The 15,647-nt window shown below is 43.0% G+C and overlaps 1 protein-coding gene across 2 annotated transcripts in view; it reads left to right on the top strand.

Annotated features, from left to right (window-relative positions):
- The window catches only part of FGD3 (FYVE, RhoGEF and PH domain containing 3), a 197,183-nt gene extending 191,069 nt beyond the window's left edge, over positions 1–6,114 (top strand). For both annotated transcript variants that reach the window (XM_032804168.2, XM_075073421.1), the window contains exon 19: positions 4,714–6,114. In XM_032804168.2, the coding sequence (XP_032660059.1) occupies positions 4,714–4,938 (225 nt within the window). In that variant the 3' untranslated portion in view covers positions 4,939–6,114. The remainder of the gene's footprint in view (positions 1–4,713) is intronic.
- The last annotated feature ends 9,533 nt before the right edge of the window (positions 6,115–15,647 follow it).

The raw sequence follows: 15,647 nt of genomic DNA, 5'->3' as shown, positions 1-15,647 counted from the left end.
ATTCAGCTCTGACAGCTGAAGAGGTTGGGATACTGTGGATAATTCCAGGGTAATGGGAACCGGTGTGACTGTTTTCATCAGGCCTGGGTTAGAAATAAACCTTTTTTCAAAAATTCCTACCATGACTCTTTCATCCAGCATGAAAATAAACACTGACTGCATCTAGAAAATAAGATAGAAGCAGCTGGGGCAGTTGCTTGAGCCCTCAGGGAGGAAACAGATTTTGCTGCTCATCTGTGACTTTTCTGGTCATGTTGGGAGCAGCATTGCCTAGCTCCCGAGAGAATTACGTCCAATCTTTGTTCATGGTTGCCACAGTGCCACAGTGCAAGGCCCTAAGTAAGAGTCTGGTCCAGAACTCTCTGAGGCCAGCGGGAGTCTTTCCATTCACTTCTGTGGGTTTGGGATGAGTCCCTAGGTGCATAGAGAGCTAGTAGGGGGAAAGGTAGGGAATTCTACAAGACTCTGAGACTCCACAAAAGTGTGTGTGGGGTGGGGGAGACCCAATAGAGAAAACTCATCATTAGGCATCTTTATTATTGTTCATTATTGCAACCAGTGGTTTATTTTCTCTCTATTTATATGCGACTCCTATAGCATTATTCTAGTGTATTCAGGGGAGCTGAAATGGTGCTCACTCACTGAGAGACCCCCACTAGGAACTGGACTTGAGCTATTTGCTTGAAATCCCAAGTCCTGCATGTTGTAATCACCAATACCATAATGTTAAAAACAACAAATAAACCTACTGTTAATGTTCAGATTATTAGAATCCTGCAGATGATAGACAGTAACACCAAAAGGGTGCATGTTGCGTGTCATTAGTGACAGTGCTCGATACCCATTTGATTTTAGTTTAACACAGCTTTATCTATCATTTTGCTGGAGTAAACCCTTGAGAGAGAATTCTCTTTTGCATGTGGGTAGTTCGCTTTGATAATTTATTGCTACCATGTAATCCAAAGCATTCCTTACATAAATGTCACAGTACACAGCAGGCTAAATCCAGTAGATGTTTACAAATGGAATGTGAAATGCACCACTGGGCAAAAGGCCAGCATGGCAAGGCCTAGGCTCCACTTAATGCTCAATTTAAAACTTAAACAGGAAGGATGCAGGTGGTGCCCACCTAGAAATCATGGGATAATTCTAAGTGCAAGACTCCTGAAGAGTACATGTGTCCTCAAGTAAGGGCCTGATTCTACAAGGTGCTGGGTGCCCTCCATTTCCACTGACTTCCATTCCAGCAGTCAACTGGCAGGACTAGCCCCCTTATAGATTAGTGTTGCAGCTACACAAAGGTAACCCAAATTCCCTTCCTTTTGTTTCAATAGTGCCCACAACCTTGGGCCACACAGAAGTTTATATACAAAAATACACACACACAAAACACATCTACTTTGAGAAGAAACAAACCGGTCAAATTAAGAAAAAAAAAGATATATGCACTGTTAACTTTAAATGTGTCTGTTAGTATTGTGCAGGAGTAGCAGATACAGCCCAAACATCAGTTTATTCTTACACTGTACTTCAGGACTGCAAAAGAGAATTTTCCCGTGCTGTCCATGACCTTCAGTTTAATCATGATAAATATTTAATCCTTGTTTTCTTAAATGTTAACTACAAGGTCAAGGAACCAGACCTGGGGCCTGAGTTTGGCACTTCTTCACTGCTGCGGAAATGAATGTGCTTATATTGCACCCACAAATCTTGCAGTTGCTTGCTTCAACCAAGCCCATATGCACCAATGTATATGCTCAGTTTGTGCATGCAAATGCAACGGGTGCATTGTTATATAGGTACAGCTTAGGTGTCAGTCTCTAGACATTTCCCCTGGATTGATATTTCACAATAACACTGTATCTAAAATCAGAACCAGATACTTCGGTCTTCTACAGCCATTTCATAACTGTCTCCCAGTGCAATGCTATTCTAGGGTATGGCTACACTGGCACTTTGCAGCGCTGCAACTTTCGCACTCAGGGGTGTGAAAAAACACCCCCCTGAGCGCTGCAAGATGCAGCGCTGTAAAGCGTCAGTGTAATCAGTGCGGCAGCGCTGGGAGCACGGCTCCCAGCGCTGCAACCTACACCCGTAGAGGATGTGGTTTACATGCAGCGCTGGGAGAGCTGTCTCCCAGCACTGGCACTCCGACCACACACACACTAATTTCAAGTGTAGCCATACCCCTAATGTACACGGACCTGCCCATTTGGAGAATACTCGCTATGAAGATGAGTTATTAGGCGGCCTAGAGCCATTGTGACAGCTCTTTTGTTGCCACTCCCCAGTTATAGTCATGGCTGGAGTGTCCCAGTGCTCTGATGATCCCCCACGTTTGCTGTTGGTAGAGTTTGCAGAAGCATTCACACTGTTCTAATCAGCTTTGGAAGACTAGTGCTGAGCCATCTGAGAACTAGAAGCTGCAAGGCCACTTTGTACTTCTCTCTTAGCTGGCCTAGAGGATTGAGCCAGCATGGTCAACGAAGAGGTTAACTTCAGCTTTACAAAACCAAACTCAAGTTGAAGGAAATCTTGCTAGTATAATACTATTGGTATGCAAATCAGGCTTCACATGCTAATTTAATAAAAGTAGTTGTACTCTGTGTTTATCTCCATAACTATGTGTGCTCACATACATTGACTGCATGAGATGCTACAGGAATTTGAATTCAGGTGTTAAACTTTTAAGATCACCCCAAATCATATGATCATCTCTTGGTTCCAGCGCTGGGATTCCCTTATAAACATGCTTATTGCAGGATAATGAGCTCTAGTATTCTCCCCATTTCACAGATGTGGAAGCTTTGGCACACAGAGAGCTCACACCCCAATTTTGGTGTGTAACATTTAGGCTGCTAAGTAAAATGTCCTGATATTCAGAGGTGCTGAATATCTGCAGCTCCTGCTGAACTTCTGGAGATTGAGCTCCTGGGGCTGCTAAGCATCTGTGGATTTAGTCATCTGGCTTTAGGATCCCACTTTTGAAATTGCTGGCCTATGTCACTGGATAGAGGCCACAAATGAGGTCAGGGTCAGTTGAGCCTAGACTCTTGCACTGTCTCTAGCTAAATCCACTAGATCATGGTGCCTCTCATGCTACTGAGGTGCCTCCCCTTGTGGCTCAGCAGAGGAGTTGGTTCATCCTCAAGCACACGCCTGGTAGTGAGCTTATGGCAGCCCCACTAATATCAGTGCTATTCCTTAAATCTCCGAACTCATCTCAAGGGCCTTCTCAGAAATCCAAAGATCTCTGGGTCTGATTTTTCTGGACTCCAAAGCCCAGCTGTGGATGGCTGTGAGGGGAGCGTGAATAAAGCTTTCAACCCTAGTGACTGGTGAATGAAAGCTGGGATTTTTCTGTGTACTTCTAGGATCCCCCCACAGGCTAGAGGAGAGCTACAGTTAGTCTTTTTTGCTTGCAAAAGCCTGCTCTGCTTACGTGACCACCAGCTAACCATAAGGATAGCTTGTTGGGATCTAGGAGAATCGCATTTGGTCATCCTTGCTTGGAAGCATGGATTGAGCTAATATAATGTTTGAAGAGGGACTAAAGACAGAAAATACCAAGTTTCCAAAAGGTTGTAGTCATAGTTGAAATGCTACAGGAATCCCTAGCCATGCCACTGCTGGGACAGCGTTCCTGCCTGAACAGGGAGAGTCTGTTAAATGAAAATAAAAATGGTGGAATCATTTAAGAAATAGAAATCTAGATTTAAAACCATTTTTGCTGTACAGATCAAATTCTGTGTCAGCTTGTACCCTGAGCTATTGCACTGAGCTCAATGCAAGTCAGCGTAGAACGTGGCCTGAGGTGACATATGGTGTGCACGTGCGTGTGTGTGTGTATAATACATATAATTATTTGTTATAAAATACAATCTAAAAAAGGTTTTTCACCTAATTAGATACAATAAGGGTATGCCTGTGCTTCAAGTGAAGACGTTATTCCCACTGGAGGAGATACAGGGCCGGCGCTTCCATTTCACCAGGATTTGGGAGGGCAGCAGACTGCTCCGGTGGACCTCCCGCAGGTGTGCCTACGATGCTCCACTGGAGTCATGGGACCAGCAGACCGTCCGCAGGGACGCCTGCGGCAGTTCCACCGGAGCTGCAGGACCAGCGAGCCGGCCCTGCGCCTAGGGCACCAAAAACCCTGGCGCCGCTCCTGAGGAGATATGCCCATGCTAGCTCTCAGGAAGCAAGCACACTACAAATAGAATGCAGCCGCAGCACTGGGAGGTGCTACTTATCCATCTAAGACCCTAGCTGTGTACTTGGGGTGGCTGGCCCCTCCACCTCCATAGCTGCATTCTGTTTTTAGTATACCAGCTCAATGAGATCATGATGAGATCTCAATGAGAGCTGGTGCAAGATTGACTCCTCGAGCTGAGAATCAACCCCTCCCCCCTTTGATGATGTACAGCTGTACTCTTAACACAGTTATACAACTGTATTGAATTGTCGTATGGCACCCTAGCTGTAGGTTGTGACTGATGGTATTCCCTTACTGTTTTGAGCTGAAGTGTCCCCTTACCTGTTGCTCCAGGTAGATCTTAATTGGAAAAATGTTGGAAAGTGAGTTCCCTCAGATCATTCTTAAATGTTGATGAGAGGAAGCCTTTATATTCTGTACATTGTCTTTTTTTCCCCTCTATTTCAAATGTTATGTTCTGGTGGGGTTTCACTTTTGCCTTTCCCCCCATGTCTTAGGATGGGCAGGCTCCACGTGCTATACCTCTGCCTGGATACGCAGTCAGTTTACCAAGTTCTGGTGAGAAGTTTGAAGTGAAACACGTTTTTAAGCTTTGCCAGTCCCAGCAAACTATATATTTCAGTGCAGAGGATGAAGAACAGCAAACAAAATGGATGGAAATTCTCACCAAAGCAGCTAAAGGGGAGACTGAAGATCTAGCTGAAGAAATCGATCACCTGTAGAGCAAGCTCCATTTAGTTTCTTTAGTACATGCTATAAACCATCACTTGAATTCAGTATTCATGCCACTTTGGAATCTGTATGGCTTTATATTTTCATGAGTCTGCATAGGAAGTTCAGTGTTTTCTCCGCTTTCATTGTACATTTATCACGTACAGTGCTAGCTGTCCGTCATATATTATGTTAAAGGAAAAAGTAGTTGTAGTTGTTGAAAGTGTTTATGCTGGTTTTACATAAAAAGACAAGGAGAAACGCATTAATTTGATCAAAGATATCAGAAAACCATCAGTCTCTTGTTTTCCTAAATGTATATTTTTTCAGTCCTTTCGATTGCTGTTCAGTGCAGGATGTGTATAGTCTGTGATTAGGTATATAAAGGCTGCCTTTAAGGTAAATGTTGTAAAGGCTTGTGGCTGGCCACTGACATTCCGTTCTCTGTCCTTTCCCTTCTGATAAAATGGTCTTTGTGAAATGCAAGCAATTTACTCATTTTTTTTCCCTTTGCTAAATGTGTTTGTCTCTGCTATTTTGAGATGACATGTTCACAAGATGAATACTGTAGAAGAGACTTCTGATAACTACTGCAGACCATGCAGAAAAGAACATTGAGAAGCCGGATTGATCTTAATCACTTTATGTATAATTTTTTTTTCTTTTGAAAACACCTTCCTTATTTCATTTTATGAACCCATTTTAATGTAAGTGAACAAACATTTTATACTGCAAACTGGGACATGACCAATAAACAAGAACATTTTTAGTACACGCCATACAAAAAGGTGACTTTTTTGTTGTTGTATTGGTTACCTTTAAAGTAATCTGGGATTTATTTATATAATTTGTAAATAATGTTACATAAGTATTTTAAAACATTTTAAAGGTTTTGCGCTAATAACCGGATTTAGTTCATAGGATAAGAGATTTGTATGAATTCAATTTGTAATTTAATTTTCCTGTTTACCTGTATTTGTCTTATTTTCACACTTAAGTGCTTATCTATTTAAATAAAATCCATGCAGTTAACACCTGAGCCAGATCTCCAAGATACTGCAAGCTTTAGATCAACATTTAACATAGGTCAGTATGAGAGTAATGTCTATTTCTGGTGATAGCAATTGTGTAGTGCTGATATGCAAGGAGAAACATGAAATAAAATGTCACATTACTGTAATTTTAAATGGTTTCATTTAACTTTTGTTTCCTCTTCAGACTTCTACATTTTCTAACTGACGTTTGTAAAAGGAGAAGGCTGGTGCACATAGCTGGAGTTTCAGAGTAGCAGCCGTGTTAGTCTGTATCTGCAAAAAGAACAGGAGTCCTTGTGGCACATTAGAGACTAACAAATTTATTTGAGCATAAGCTTTCATGAGCTAAAACTCACTTCATCGGATGCATGCAATGGAAAAGACAGTAGGAAGATAGATACAGATATACACACACACACAATGTTCTCTGTAGAAAAACACACACACACACACGCACACACACACACACACACACAGAATGTTCTCTCTGTGTGTGTATATATATCTTTCTACTGTATTTTCCACTGCATGCATCTGTTGAAGTGGATTTTAGCCCACAAAAGCTTATGCTCAAATAAATTTGATAGCCAGAGTTTGTTAGCAATGTCAAAAATTAAGGTTCAGCAACAGTGAGTATTTCCCTTATAAAAGAAGCCACTCTGCTGACAAAGGATTCAGTTGTTTTTTATTTTGAATTAATGAATCCCTATCCATAGCTCTAATGGTAATCAAGATCTACAGTAGTAAGAAATAGAATCCATACATGTAATGAGCTGCCCATACAACTTCATGTAGTTGTGCCTACCACAGCATTACTGTGATTAGAGCTGGTCAGAAGATGGAAAATCTTTTTTTGCAAATGTTCTCAAAGTTATTTTATGTTGTGCAGGTTTTGAAAAGAAATTATTTTTTATTTATTTAATCTTTTTAATGAAAATATTTTTGTTTTGCAATATGTCGTTGCTCGCCCTTTTTGCCACGGAAAAAGGGAGGGAGGAGAAAAAGATGTGACAAACCAAAAGAGAGAAAAGGTGAAATTTTTCCAATCTAAAAGAAAAAACCCAACCCCCTCATAGAATTTTTTTTTTTTTTTTTAGAGCTGGTACAAGTATGACAAAATCCACATCTAATGATCCTACATTCCTCAACTCAGCACCTCCTCAGATGCTTTGAAAGCATTTTCTAGCATGTCTGGGAGGTCAGCATATGAAGGTACTGGCAGGCCCAAGGGGGAAATGTGGCCAGAGTCAAGGATCCCTCGCAGAGAATGCCCTACCAGCAACTATTCCCATTTAAAATGGGATTGGGCAGGTTTTTGCCTGGAGCATCACTGCCGATCATGACTCTCTGCCGAGAGAAGTGGCGTTTCATGTAACCAAGCCCCAAACAATGAAGGGCTTTATAGACTGAAGTAAAAAACTTAAATTCCACCTGAAAACCAACAGAAGGCCAGTGCAGACTCCAGAGCTCTGGTATTATTTGACCTCCGCATAAAAATCCTTTCCCTCCAGAAACAGGCTGGAATTTAACAAGACCCTGAAATCACAGACTTGTGTTACACTGGGGCCTCATTCCATCAGTCAGTGCTGCCAGGATAACCTGTCATAAGTCTGCCAGGGTACGTCTACAATGCAAGAACAACAGCAACAACAGAGCCACTGCAGCAGCAAGTCTCAGAACCTGGCTCAACTGGCTCATGCTATGAGGCTAAAAATAGCCATGTAGGTGTTCCTGCTCAGGTTGGAGTCTGGGCTCTGAACCCGGCAAGCCCGGCAAGAGTCGCAGAGCCTGGGCTGCAGCCCAAGTGGCAATGTTTAAACTGCTCTAGTAGCCCTGTAGCACATGCCCAAGTCAACTGAGCCAAGCTCTGACACTCATTGCCACGGGTTTGTTCCCCACCCCCACCCCAATGTAGATGTACCCGCAGTTCCTTTCCTCACAGGATTCCTGATCTTGTCTGGACTGAATGTTAGAGCCTGATCCCGCTCCCACTGGACTCAATGGGACTGTCTCCACTGACCACAGGAAGCATTGCACAAAACCCTACAGTGTAAGCCTGTGCTTAATGTTAAACCCCTTGCGTCTACACTGCAGTTGTGCTAACCCAAGGCTCGGACCCAGATCCCAGGACATGCAAGGCTGGAGGTCTGACCTTGAGTCAAGCTGGGACCCAGGGTCCAAGCCCTACTGTTTTGCAGTCTAGCCACAACCCCACTTGACTCAGGTCCCGGGAATCATTCGGAAATATCTGATCTGCAAGCAGGCTGTCAGAGAGCCTCCTGGGTTTGAAATAGAGAGCAAACTGATCAAGCCTTTTGCAAAGTGAGCTGCTTCCTGGTAACGTGCAGGAGAGGCAGTAAAAGTTTTCACACAGTGAACTGTGATCCTAGAGCTAGAGAGGCCACATTTCAGCGGGTTGGGGGGGGGCTAGGGACTTCGTGGCATGGTTACGACTCAGGTCTGCGCACTGAGCCCTAGGTTTGAGCACAGGTCAGAAAATTCCTAACTTAGGGTTAAAATACAATATAGATGCGCAAACCCAGGGTTGCCTAACATGAGTCAGCTGGCTCGAGTCTCACTAAGCCTGAGCTTACATTGAAGTGTAGACACAGATTTGGTGAGTTATCTTCATCCTAAATCCAGTGTTATGCAGGCCTTCGGTCCTTCTTTCCTCTTCTTGGATCATGACTGAGTTGCAAGCTGGATGATATGGGAAGTGTCCAGTGATTAAAAAGATTGAGACTGGGAAAGGATTGACTCTAATAATACGTACTTCATTAAGATTTGTAGATGCACATTACTCCATATTTCCTTCAGCCTGGTTAGTTGACATACCCTGCTGTGTCAGGAAACCATGCTCTTCTATCTTATACACTTGTGCAAATGTGGACTTCATTAAAAACAAATCACTACAGTATCTAGTTTTGCATGATGATAGATATACCAAGATCGCAATCAGCTAAGTCAAGCAGAGTTCACCAATTCTCAGAATCAGCTTCCTCCATTTCGTTGTATGACATATGTCAACGGTGTGCTAGGACTTGTTAGGTATAATGATAATGAGGCAAGCATATTTTTTTTTAACTGCTCAGTGATAAAGGAAAATGACTTTTTTTTTTCTTACATTGTGTGGTATGGCTATGATACCAGTAAGAAACTGTCTGCATTACATAGTAATAGTAATTCAAATCTTTCCTTTATTTACATACTGGTTCAAAGAAAGATAAATGAGAATAACAATTAAATGAGCAGGCAATTATCAGCCCTCCACATCAGCGCCAAAGTGCAAAGATATCATTTTGCCTTTATTAAAATCTGAGACAATGATACCAAAACATTTGTTTCCTGGGTCTGTTTCTTGTAGTCTCTCCTATATTTGTATCCTACCACAGTTTCCCAGAAACAGGTGCACAGCAGGTACTGAAAATGTAGCTTAAAGTTTGTGGTTAACCTATGTGATGCATATTTCACTTCCTGTGCTGTCTTTCACTTGTAATACTGAGTGTTAACTGCTAAATATAAATGGCTGTGTATCTTTTAAACCTACTTACGCTAGTATGTTGCTTTTTTTAAAGAAAAACTTATGGAAGGTTTCTCTTTTTCTGTTCTTCAACCCATAGGTGGCTTTTTGTTTGCCTTGTGCTCTTGTCTGTTTCACTTAGCTGGGCAGTCTGCAGGCCTGAGGAAGCTTGACTGAGTCGAGTGATTACATTTTGCTGTAAAATGTAAGGATCATAAAATAGACTCTTCAGAAGGCAGTCACTGGCTGTCCACAGATGCTTTGTGATCAATGATCACAGAAGATTAGAACAGGAGGAATTTTAAGTTCGTCTTAAACTTATATAGAGGACTTGCTCCAATCTCTGTCAAAAGAGAATGCAGCTAAATAAGTTTTCCCCTATTGTTTGTTGTGAGTGCTAAAATAAATTGTAGGAATATTATTTAGTTTGTTTTATTTTGATTGAGAGTAAAATGCCAGAAAGTGCTCCCATTCCACTAACGTTTAATACATCATCATATCAAAGTGACTTAGTTAAAAACGGGAGAGAAAGGAGTGTGATAGATAATGGCCAACGGTAATTCAAAACCACATGTCTGAACAGGAAGCATGTGCCTATTCTAACATTCTAGTAAGAGGCAGCATGGCGGAGAGTGATGAACACAGCACTGGATCAGGAAGTTCTGAGTTCTAACCCAGGCTTAGGATAACATCTCTGTGCAGAAAGGAGATGGTTTCCTTGTGGAAGTCCAGTAATTTCTCTATTTCTCCTTAGTTCACTATCCAGTTGGAGAGGATTTCACTGCAGTTCAAAGTAACTGCTTAAAACTAGTGTGCAGACTCACAAACCAGGGAAAGAAGGGGGGGCAGGGAAGTCCTTAAATCCTTTTGCTCAGGGCTTACCACTTATTTCCGAAAACACAGCTTGCAGCCAGCACAACCAACTCAAACTTCTGGGTAATAACCACTTGAGGCCTACCCATGTGGAGGAGAAGTGAACGTAACCTTCCGCCATGACACCCTCCTTTGCACCAGTTTCCCCTTTTCTATAATCCCACCCTGATCAGCCTGGTGGAAGGCAGAAAACTGTTAATACTTTTACACTAAGTCACCCCACCCATTCCTGAAGTAGTTGCTCTGTGATATCTTGTGCAGCCAAGGCCTAAAATGAGGGCCGTAGTGACTTCAAACTAGAACGCATGCTGTGGTGAGTTCATTCCTGTTACTGGAAGAGACGAATGGAGAATCCGAGGTGGTACAGCTGGGTGCAGGACAAGTGATGGTAAGTACCAACTGACTGTCAGACCTCGCTTGGATAAGGGTAATGCAACATTGCATGATGGTTTTGTTTTCAGTGTTGTAGCCATCTTGGTTCCAGGATATTAGAGAGGGAAGATAGGTGAGGTAATATCTTTTGTTGCACCATCTTCTGTGGAGGGAGAGAGACAAGCTTTTGAGCTACAGAGACTGGAAGAAGAGCTCTCTGGAGCCCAAAACCTTGTCTCTTTCACCAACGGAATCTCTCTGGTGGCTTTAGTCACTCATTAATCTCATGCTCACGTCATTTTAACCTACTTTCCCCTTTGGTAAAAAACCTACTATTGACTCACATGACATAGGGGCTAAGAGTTCATCTAATTAAATACCGATTTGCAACTCTTAGTTGCCATTTGTATGGACATGTGATATTCTGTGTTTTCAGCAAGTCTGTTCTGAAGTGTAGGCACATTCCTACAGACATAAGTTGGTGGGCATCTTTCTGCACTAATTCCAGGAGCATCCCAGCTGACACCTCATTCGCTTTAGTAAATTTAACAGTGGATTTAATCTGCCTGCTAGGGAAAAAAGTATGTTGGATTTGTGACCTTCTTTTTATAATTAAAGGAAAAGCCAGGTGAATCCTTTGTGTCTACAAAGGGGATAAATCAGAGATTTAATTAAAAGCAGCAGAAGGAACAACTTGGAGCTCAGTACTAAAAATGTGTAGTAGAAGAATAGTGTCATTATGTGTGGACTCTGTAGATTACCCTCTCTAATTAGAGAAAAGTGGCATCAGCCTCATCACTTTCAGCCCCTCCAGGTTAGTTCTGTTTGTGTTGTTAATCTGCATGTCCCATGTTATGTGGCTGAATAGATTCATAGATTCTAGGACTGGAAGGGACCTCGAGAGGTCATCGAGTCCAGTCCCCTGCCCTCATGGCAGGACCAAATACTGTCTAGACAATCTCTGATAGACATTTATCTAACCTACTCTTAAATATCTCCAGAGATGGAGATTCCACAACCTCCCTAGTCTATTTATTCCAATGTTTAAGCACCCTGCAGCAGCATGTCTCCAAGAGCAATTCTGCAGAGCATCATACCTCAGCAAACCAGCAGGGAAATACGCACAGCAAAGAATGCTGGCCTGGTCAACATTCATTTCCACAGCTTCCTATTCTGTATTGGCAACCTATCCTCATGGGTGTAGTCACCAGACATGGTGCAGGTGGTAGGCAAATGTTGTCAAGGAATACATGGAAGCCCAAGGAATAGCACAAGCCAGCTCTCTGCACAAATATCTCAGACTCACAACATACACTAGAAGAGGGAGACAGAAAATCTGCACTTTGGAGGACCATGTCCCCTGGTTGCATAGTAGGGCAAAACCCAACCCATGCTCTGATGGGTGGTTCCTTGGAAACTCCACAAGTATCAACTCTGAGTTTCCCAAGGATATTTTCCATTCCCCTAGGTTTTTGACAGGAGAGCTTTGTGGTTGTGGGGAGTATTTTTTGTTGGGAAAGGTGAAAGTAATGCAAAAACATCTGTTCTTTTATGGGGAAAAAAATTAAAAATGTTTGGGGCTGGCAGAAGTCAGTCCTGAGTAACCCCACTGAGACCAATGGAACAACACTGGAGCATGTGAAAGAAGAATCAGGCCCCTGGCTTTCAGAGGTGGGAAAAACAAAACTGATCTTTGTTGTTTCAATTTATATTTAGAACAAGTTAATGGTGCCTGTCATCACCTGCAGCTTCCATGTGTGTTCTGCCAGGATGCTTCTGTGACAGGGCCTAATTGTGAGCTCTGTTTTGTATTGCAACTTCCACCTTAGCTATTAACCTTCATTCTGACTTTCATTTCATAACATAACCTTCATATTGGATTAGAATGTCCAATTTGGATTAGAGGTTTGGTGCCTAGAGATAGGCAAGAGGTTGCTCTGAAGAAAAGTCTCAGAAGTTGGGACTAGATGGATCACTTGATAATTGCCCTGTTCGGTTCATTCCCTCTAAAGTATCTGTCACCAGCCACTGTCAGAAGACAGGGTACTGGGCTAGCTGGACCCTTGGTCTGACCCAGTGTGTTCTTATGTCCTTATCTCTGTTGGAGTTTCCCTGAGGGCCAGCCAGTTTTCCCATCCCTTTTCTGTGTCCTGTACCCTTGTACATATGAGACCACAGGGAAAGAGCAAGCAATGAGTGGATGCTGGAGCTCCAGGGCATGGTAAGTAAAGAGCTAATTCTTACTAGAGGCATGGAAATTAGCCCTGTTGTGGATCTTCTTTTCCTCATGTCCCTTTAGCTGTATTCTATATCTCAGGTCTCAGGAACTTAGGGGTAGAGACTGAGGTGGCTGCATCATTGCCACAGCCACCCCTATCCCCAGGGCATGTGGTGTGCATGCTTCCTAATAATTATTCTGTGTTTGTGAGGGCAGGGAGTGGGCAAGTGATCGCCGCTGCTCTGTGCTTTCAGAGCTGCCAGGAGCAGGGCAGGAATGTGCTGGGAGCACCAACAAAAAAGTAAAAGCTTCAGTGTCTGTGCTTTCTGTCTACACTAGTACTTCAAAGGCTTGAACTAAACCTGGGTGAGAACTGGTGCCACTCTCCTGGTGTGACCCCTTAGGACTATGTCCCTATGGATAGAGCATCCTAGATGCCTGGAATGGTAGCATGATCGCCAACATAGTCTGGTGAAAATGGAGCTTTTGTTATACGTTAATATCAACTTGACACTGGTACAGGGCCACAACCAGAGTACGTGGGGACAAGAAGCAGAAAGTAGGGTTACTGTGTTAATTGCTCAATAGCATCCCACCCCACCCATTTCACTTGTGTCGTGCTGTGCCAATAGCTGTTGCATGGATCTGAGAGTCTCAGATGCCTGATACAAAGATGGATAGATACAAAGATGCCTGATGGATCTGCTGCTTCCTGGGCCAGGATGTGAGGGAGCCCTATGAGGGAGAGTTTCAGAGCTGATCATAACAAATGACTTCAGATCCACAGACATATTAGAACTACAGGAGGTAATGAATTACAGGTTAAGAAACCACAACAGGAATCTGTTGTTTCCTGCAGTCTGGAAATGAGCCGCAATTACTAGGAGCATGCATGACTTTTAAACAGGCAAGTCCAAAGGGATATAAGAGGAATGTAAATAAGTGATGCACACGGATATAAATGGTTAGCAGAGAACCGAGCCAAGTTTAATGGTAATAGAAAACCTGAGGATAAGAGCATATGTTTTTTTTAAAAAAATATGTGTGTTTAACCAAGAAGATTGTTCCCCTTTCCCTTCATGGTTCAATAAAAACTCCAAATGCTGCAAAGGTAAGAGCTGACAGGGCAGCTTCAGCAGACATGCTCTGGGTGAGGTGGCCAAGGCATTGTGCCCTGCCTGATCAGGCCCCAAACGGGCAGCAAATCCTGAAGAGTGTCCGTTTTTAAGAATATTTTATCTGGAGTTTCACTGCCCTCTGAGCAGGGATGTCATGGTAATAGGCACCAATCTTAGAAATGGGTGGCTAGACAGAGATGTATCATTAGACACCAGAGTTCTGCCCAGAGGCCATCCTGCCTTCACTTACTTTCATATCTCCACTATTGTTCCTCTGACCTTTCTCTGACTCCCCATTCCTTTCCATTTCAGTCCATCTACTCCACCCCCTTCCTCTCATTCTCTTCTCCACATTCCCTTGCCCTGCCCCCCTCTCGGGCAATCCCCTACTCTCTCTGGAATTGCAGTTTCAAAAAGCTCAATCTTTAACAGCCCCACTGGGTCATGGGCAAACACCAAGTGGATGGCTTATTGAAACTGCTGTTTATACGAAAGTAGCTGTTGGAAATAAACTGGAGTTGAATTCAAGCCTCCAGAGGCAAAGTGCATTAAAACACTGTGCTACCCGTATCTATCAAGCAACAAAATAATTTAACTTGCAGTCTTGCACCAATTCGGTGTTCAGTGGGTGTGCAGGTGTGATTGACACTGCTCTGATAGCCTGTAGGGACCATTCAATGCAGTTATATCAGTCTTCAATGCAGGATCCCAAATTGCACCCTGAATTCTCCTCATTTTCACCTGCTCCTGTTTTGCATTGCTCTTTGCCCCTGGTCAGTGGGCAAAGCCCTGGGATTGGGAGCAGTGGCAGCAAAAGGAAGGTTGGCTCTGTGTGTTAATGTTTTCAGTGTAACGAAGGGGTGAGCTCAGCAGAAGCCTTGCTGTGCTGAGTGCAGGGGTCCTGTTCTCAGGGGAATGGAAGGAATGGATTGACAAAAGGGATCCTCCACAAGGAAATTCTCACGCTTCCTTTCGAAATACGTAAGAGCAGCCGCTCACAGTAATTGGAGCAAATGTAAACGAGGGGAAATTGCTGATGAGGCAAATCAGCTGAAGAACAAGATGCCGCAGAGGTCTCTGAAATTGCTGCACACCCTTGCTGGGCTGCCACGCAGGAAAGAAAATGTCATGCTAGTGAAAAAGCCATAGTAGAGCTGGAATAAAGAAATATCAGAACGAACATGAATGCACAGAAATAGGAAAAACATTTGTTGGAGAATAAGAGTTCTCACTTATTTGTTTGGGTACAGCAAAGTCAGATACTTTATTCTGTTTAGCAGCTACAGCAGGGAGAGAGTGCACTAGGACATAGGGTCTCCCCTTCCTAGACAGGTCTCTCAACAGGTAAACAATTACAGCAGCATTTATACTTTTGTTACAGACAATAATAAGCAACAGCTGCATTTTGTTTATACATAGGCCATCCTGATATCTTGTTTTTCTCACTTAAGAGACTCCAGTCTACATTTCGTATTATCGACACATTATCTACACAAGGTCGAAACAACTTCTCACACAGTTCTTTTCCACTCATCTCACACAATCCTCGCTTCTACAAATCTCACATTATTAGAGTTACAGTTAG

This window comes from Chelonoidis abingdonii, chromosome 17 (assembly GCF_003597395.2).
Source record: "Chelonoidis abingdonii isolate Lonesome George chromosome 17, CheloAbing_2.0, whole genome shotgun sequence".
Classification (NCBI taxonomy): Eukaryota; Metazoa; Chordata; order Testudines; family Testudinidae; genus Chelonoidis; species Chelonoidis abingdonii.
This window is presented reverse-complemented; position numbering and strand designations above follow the sequence as displayed.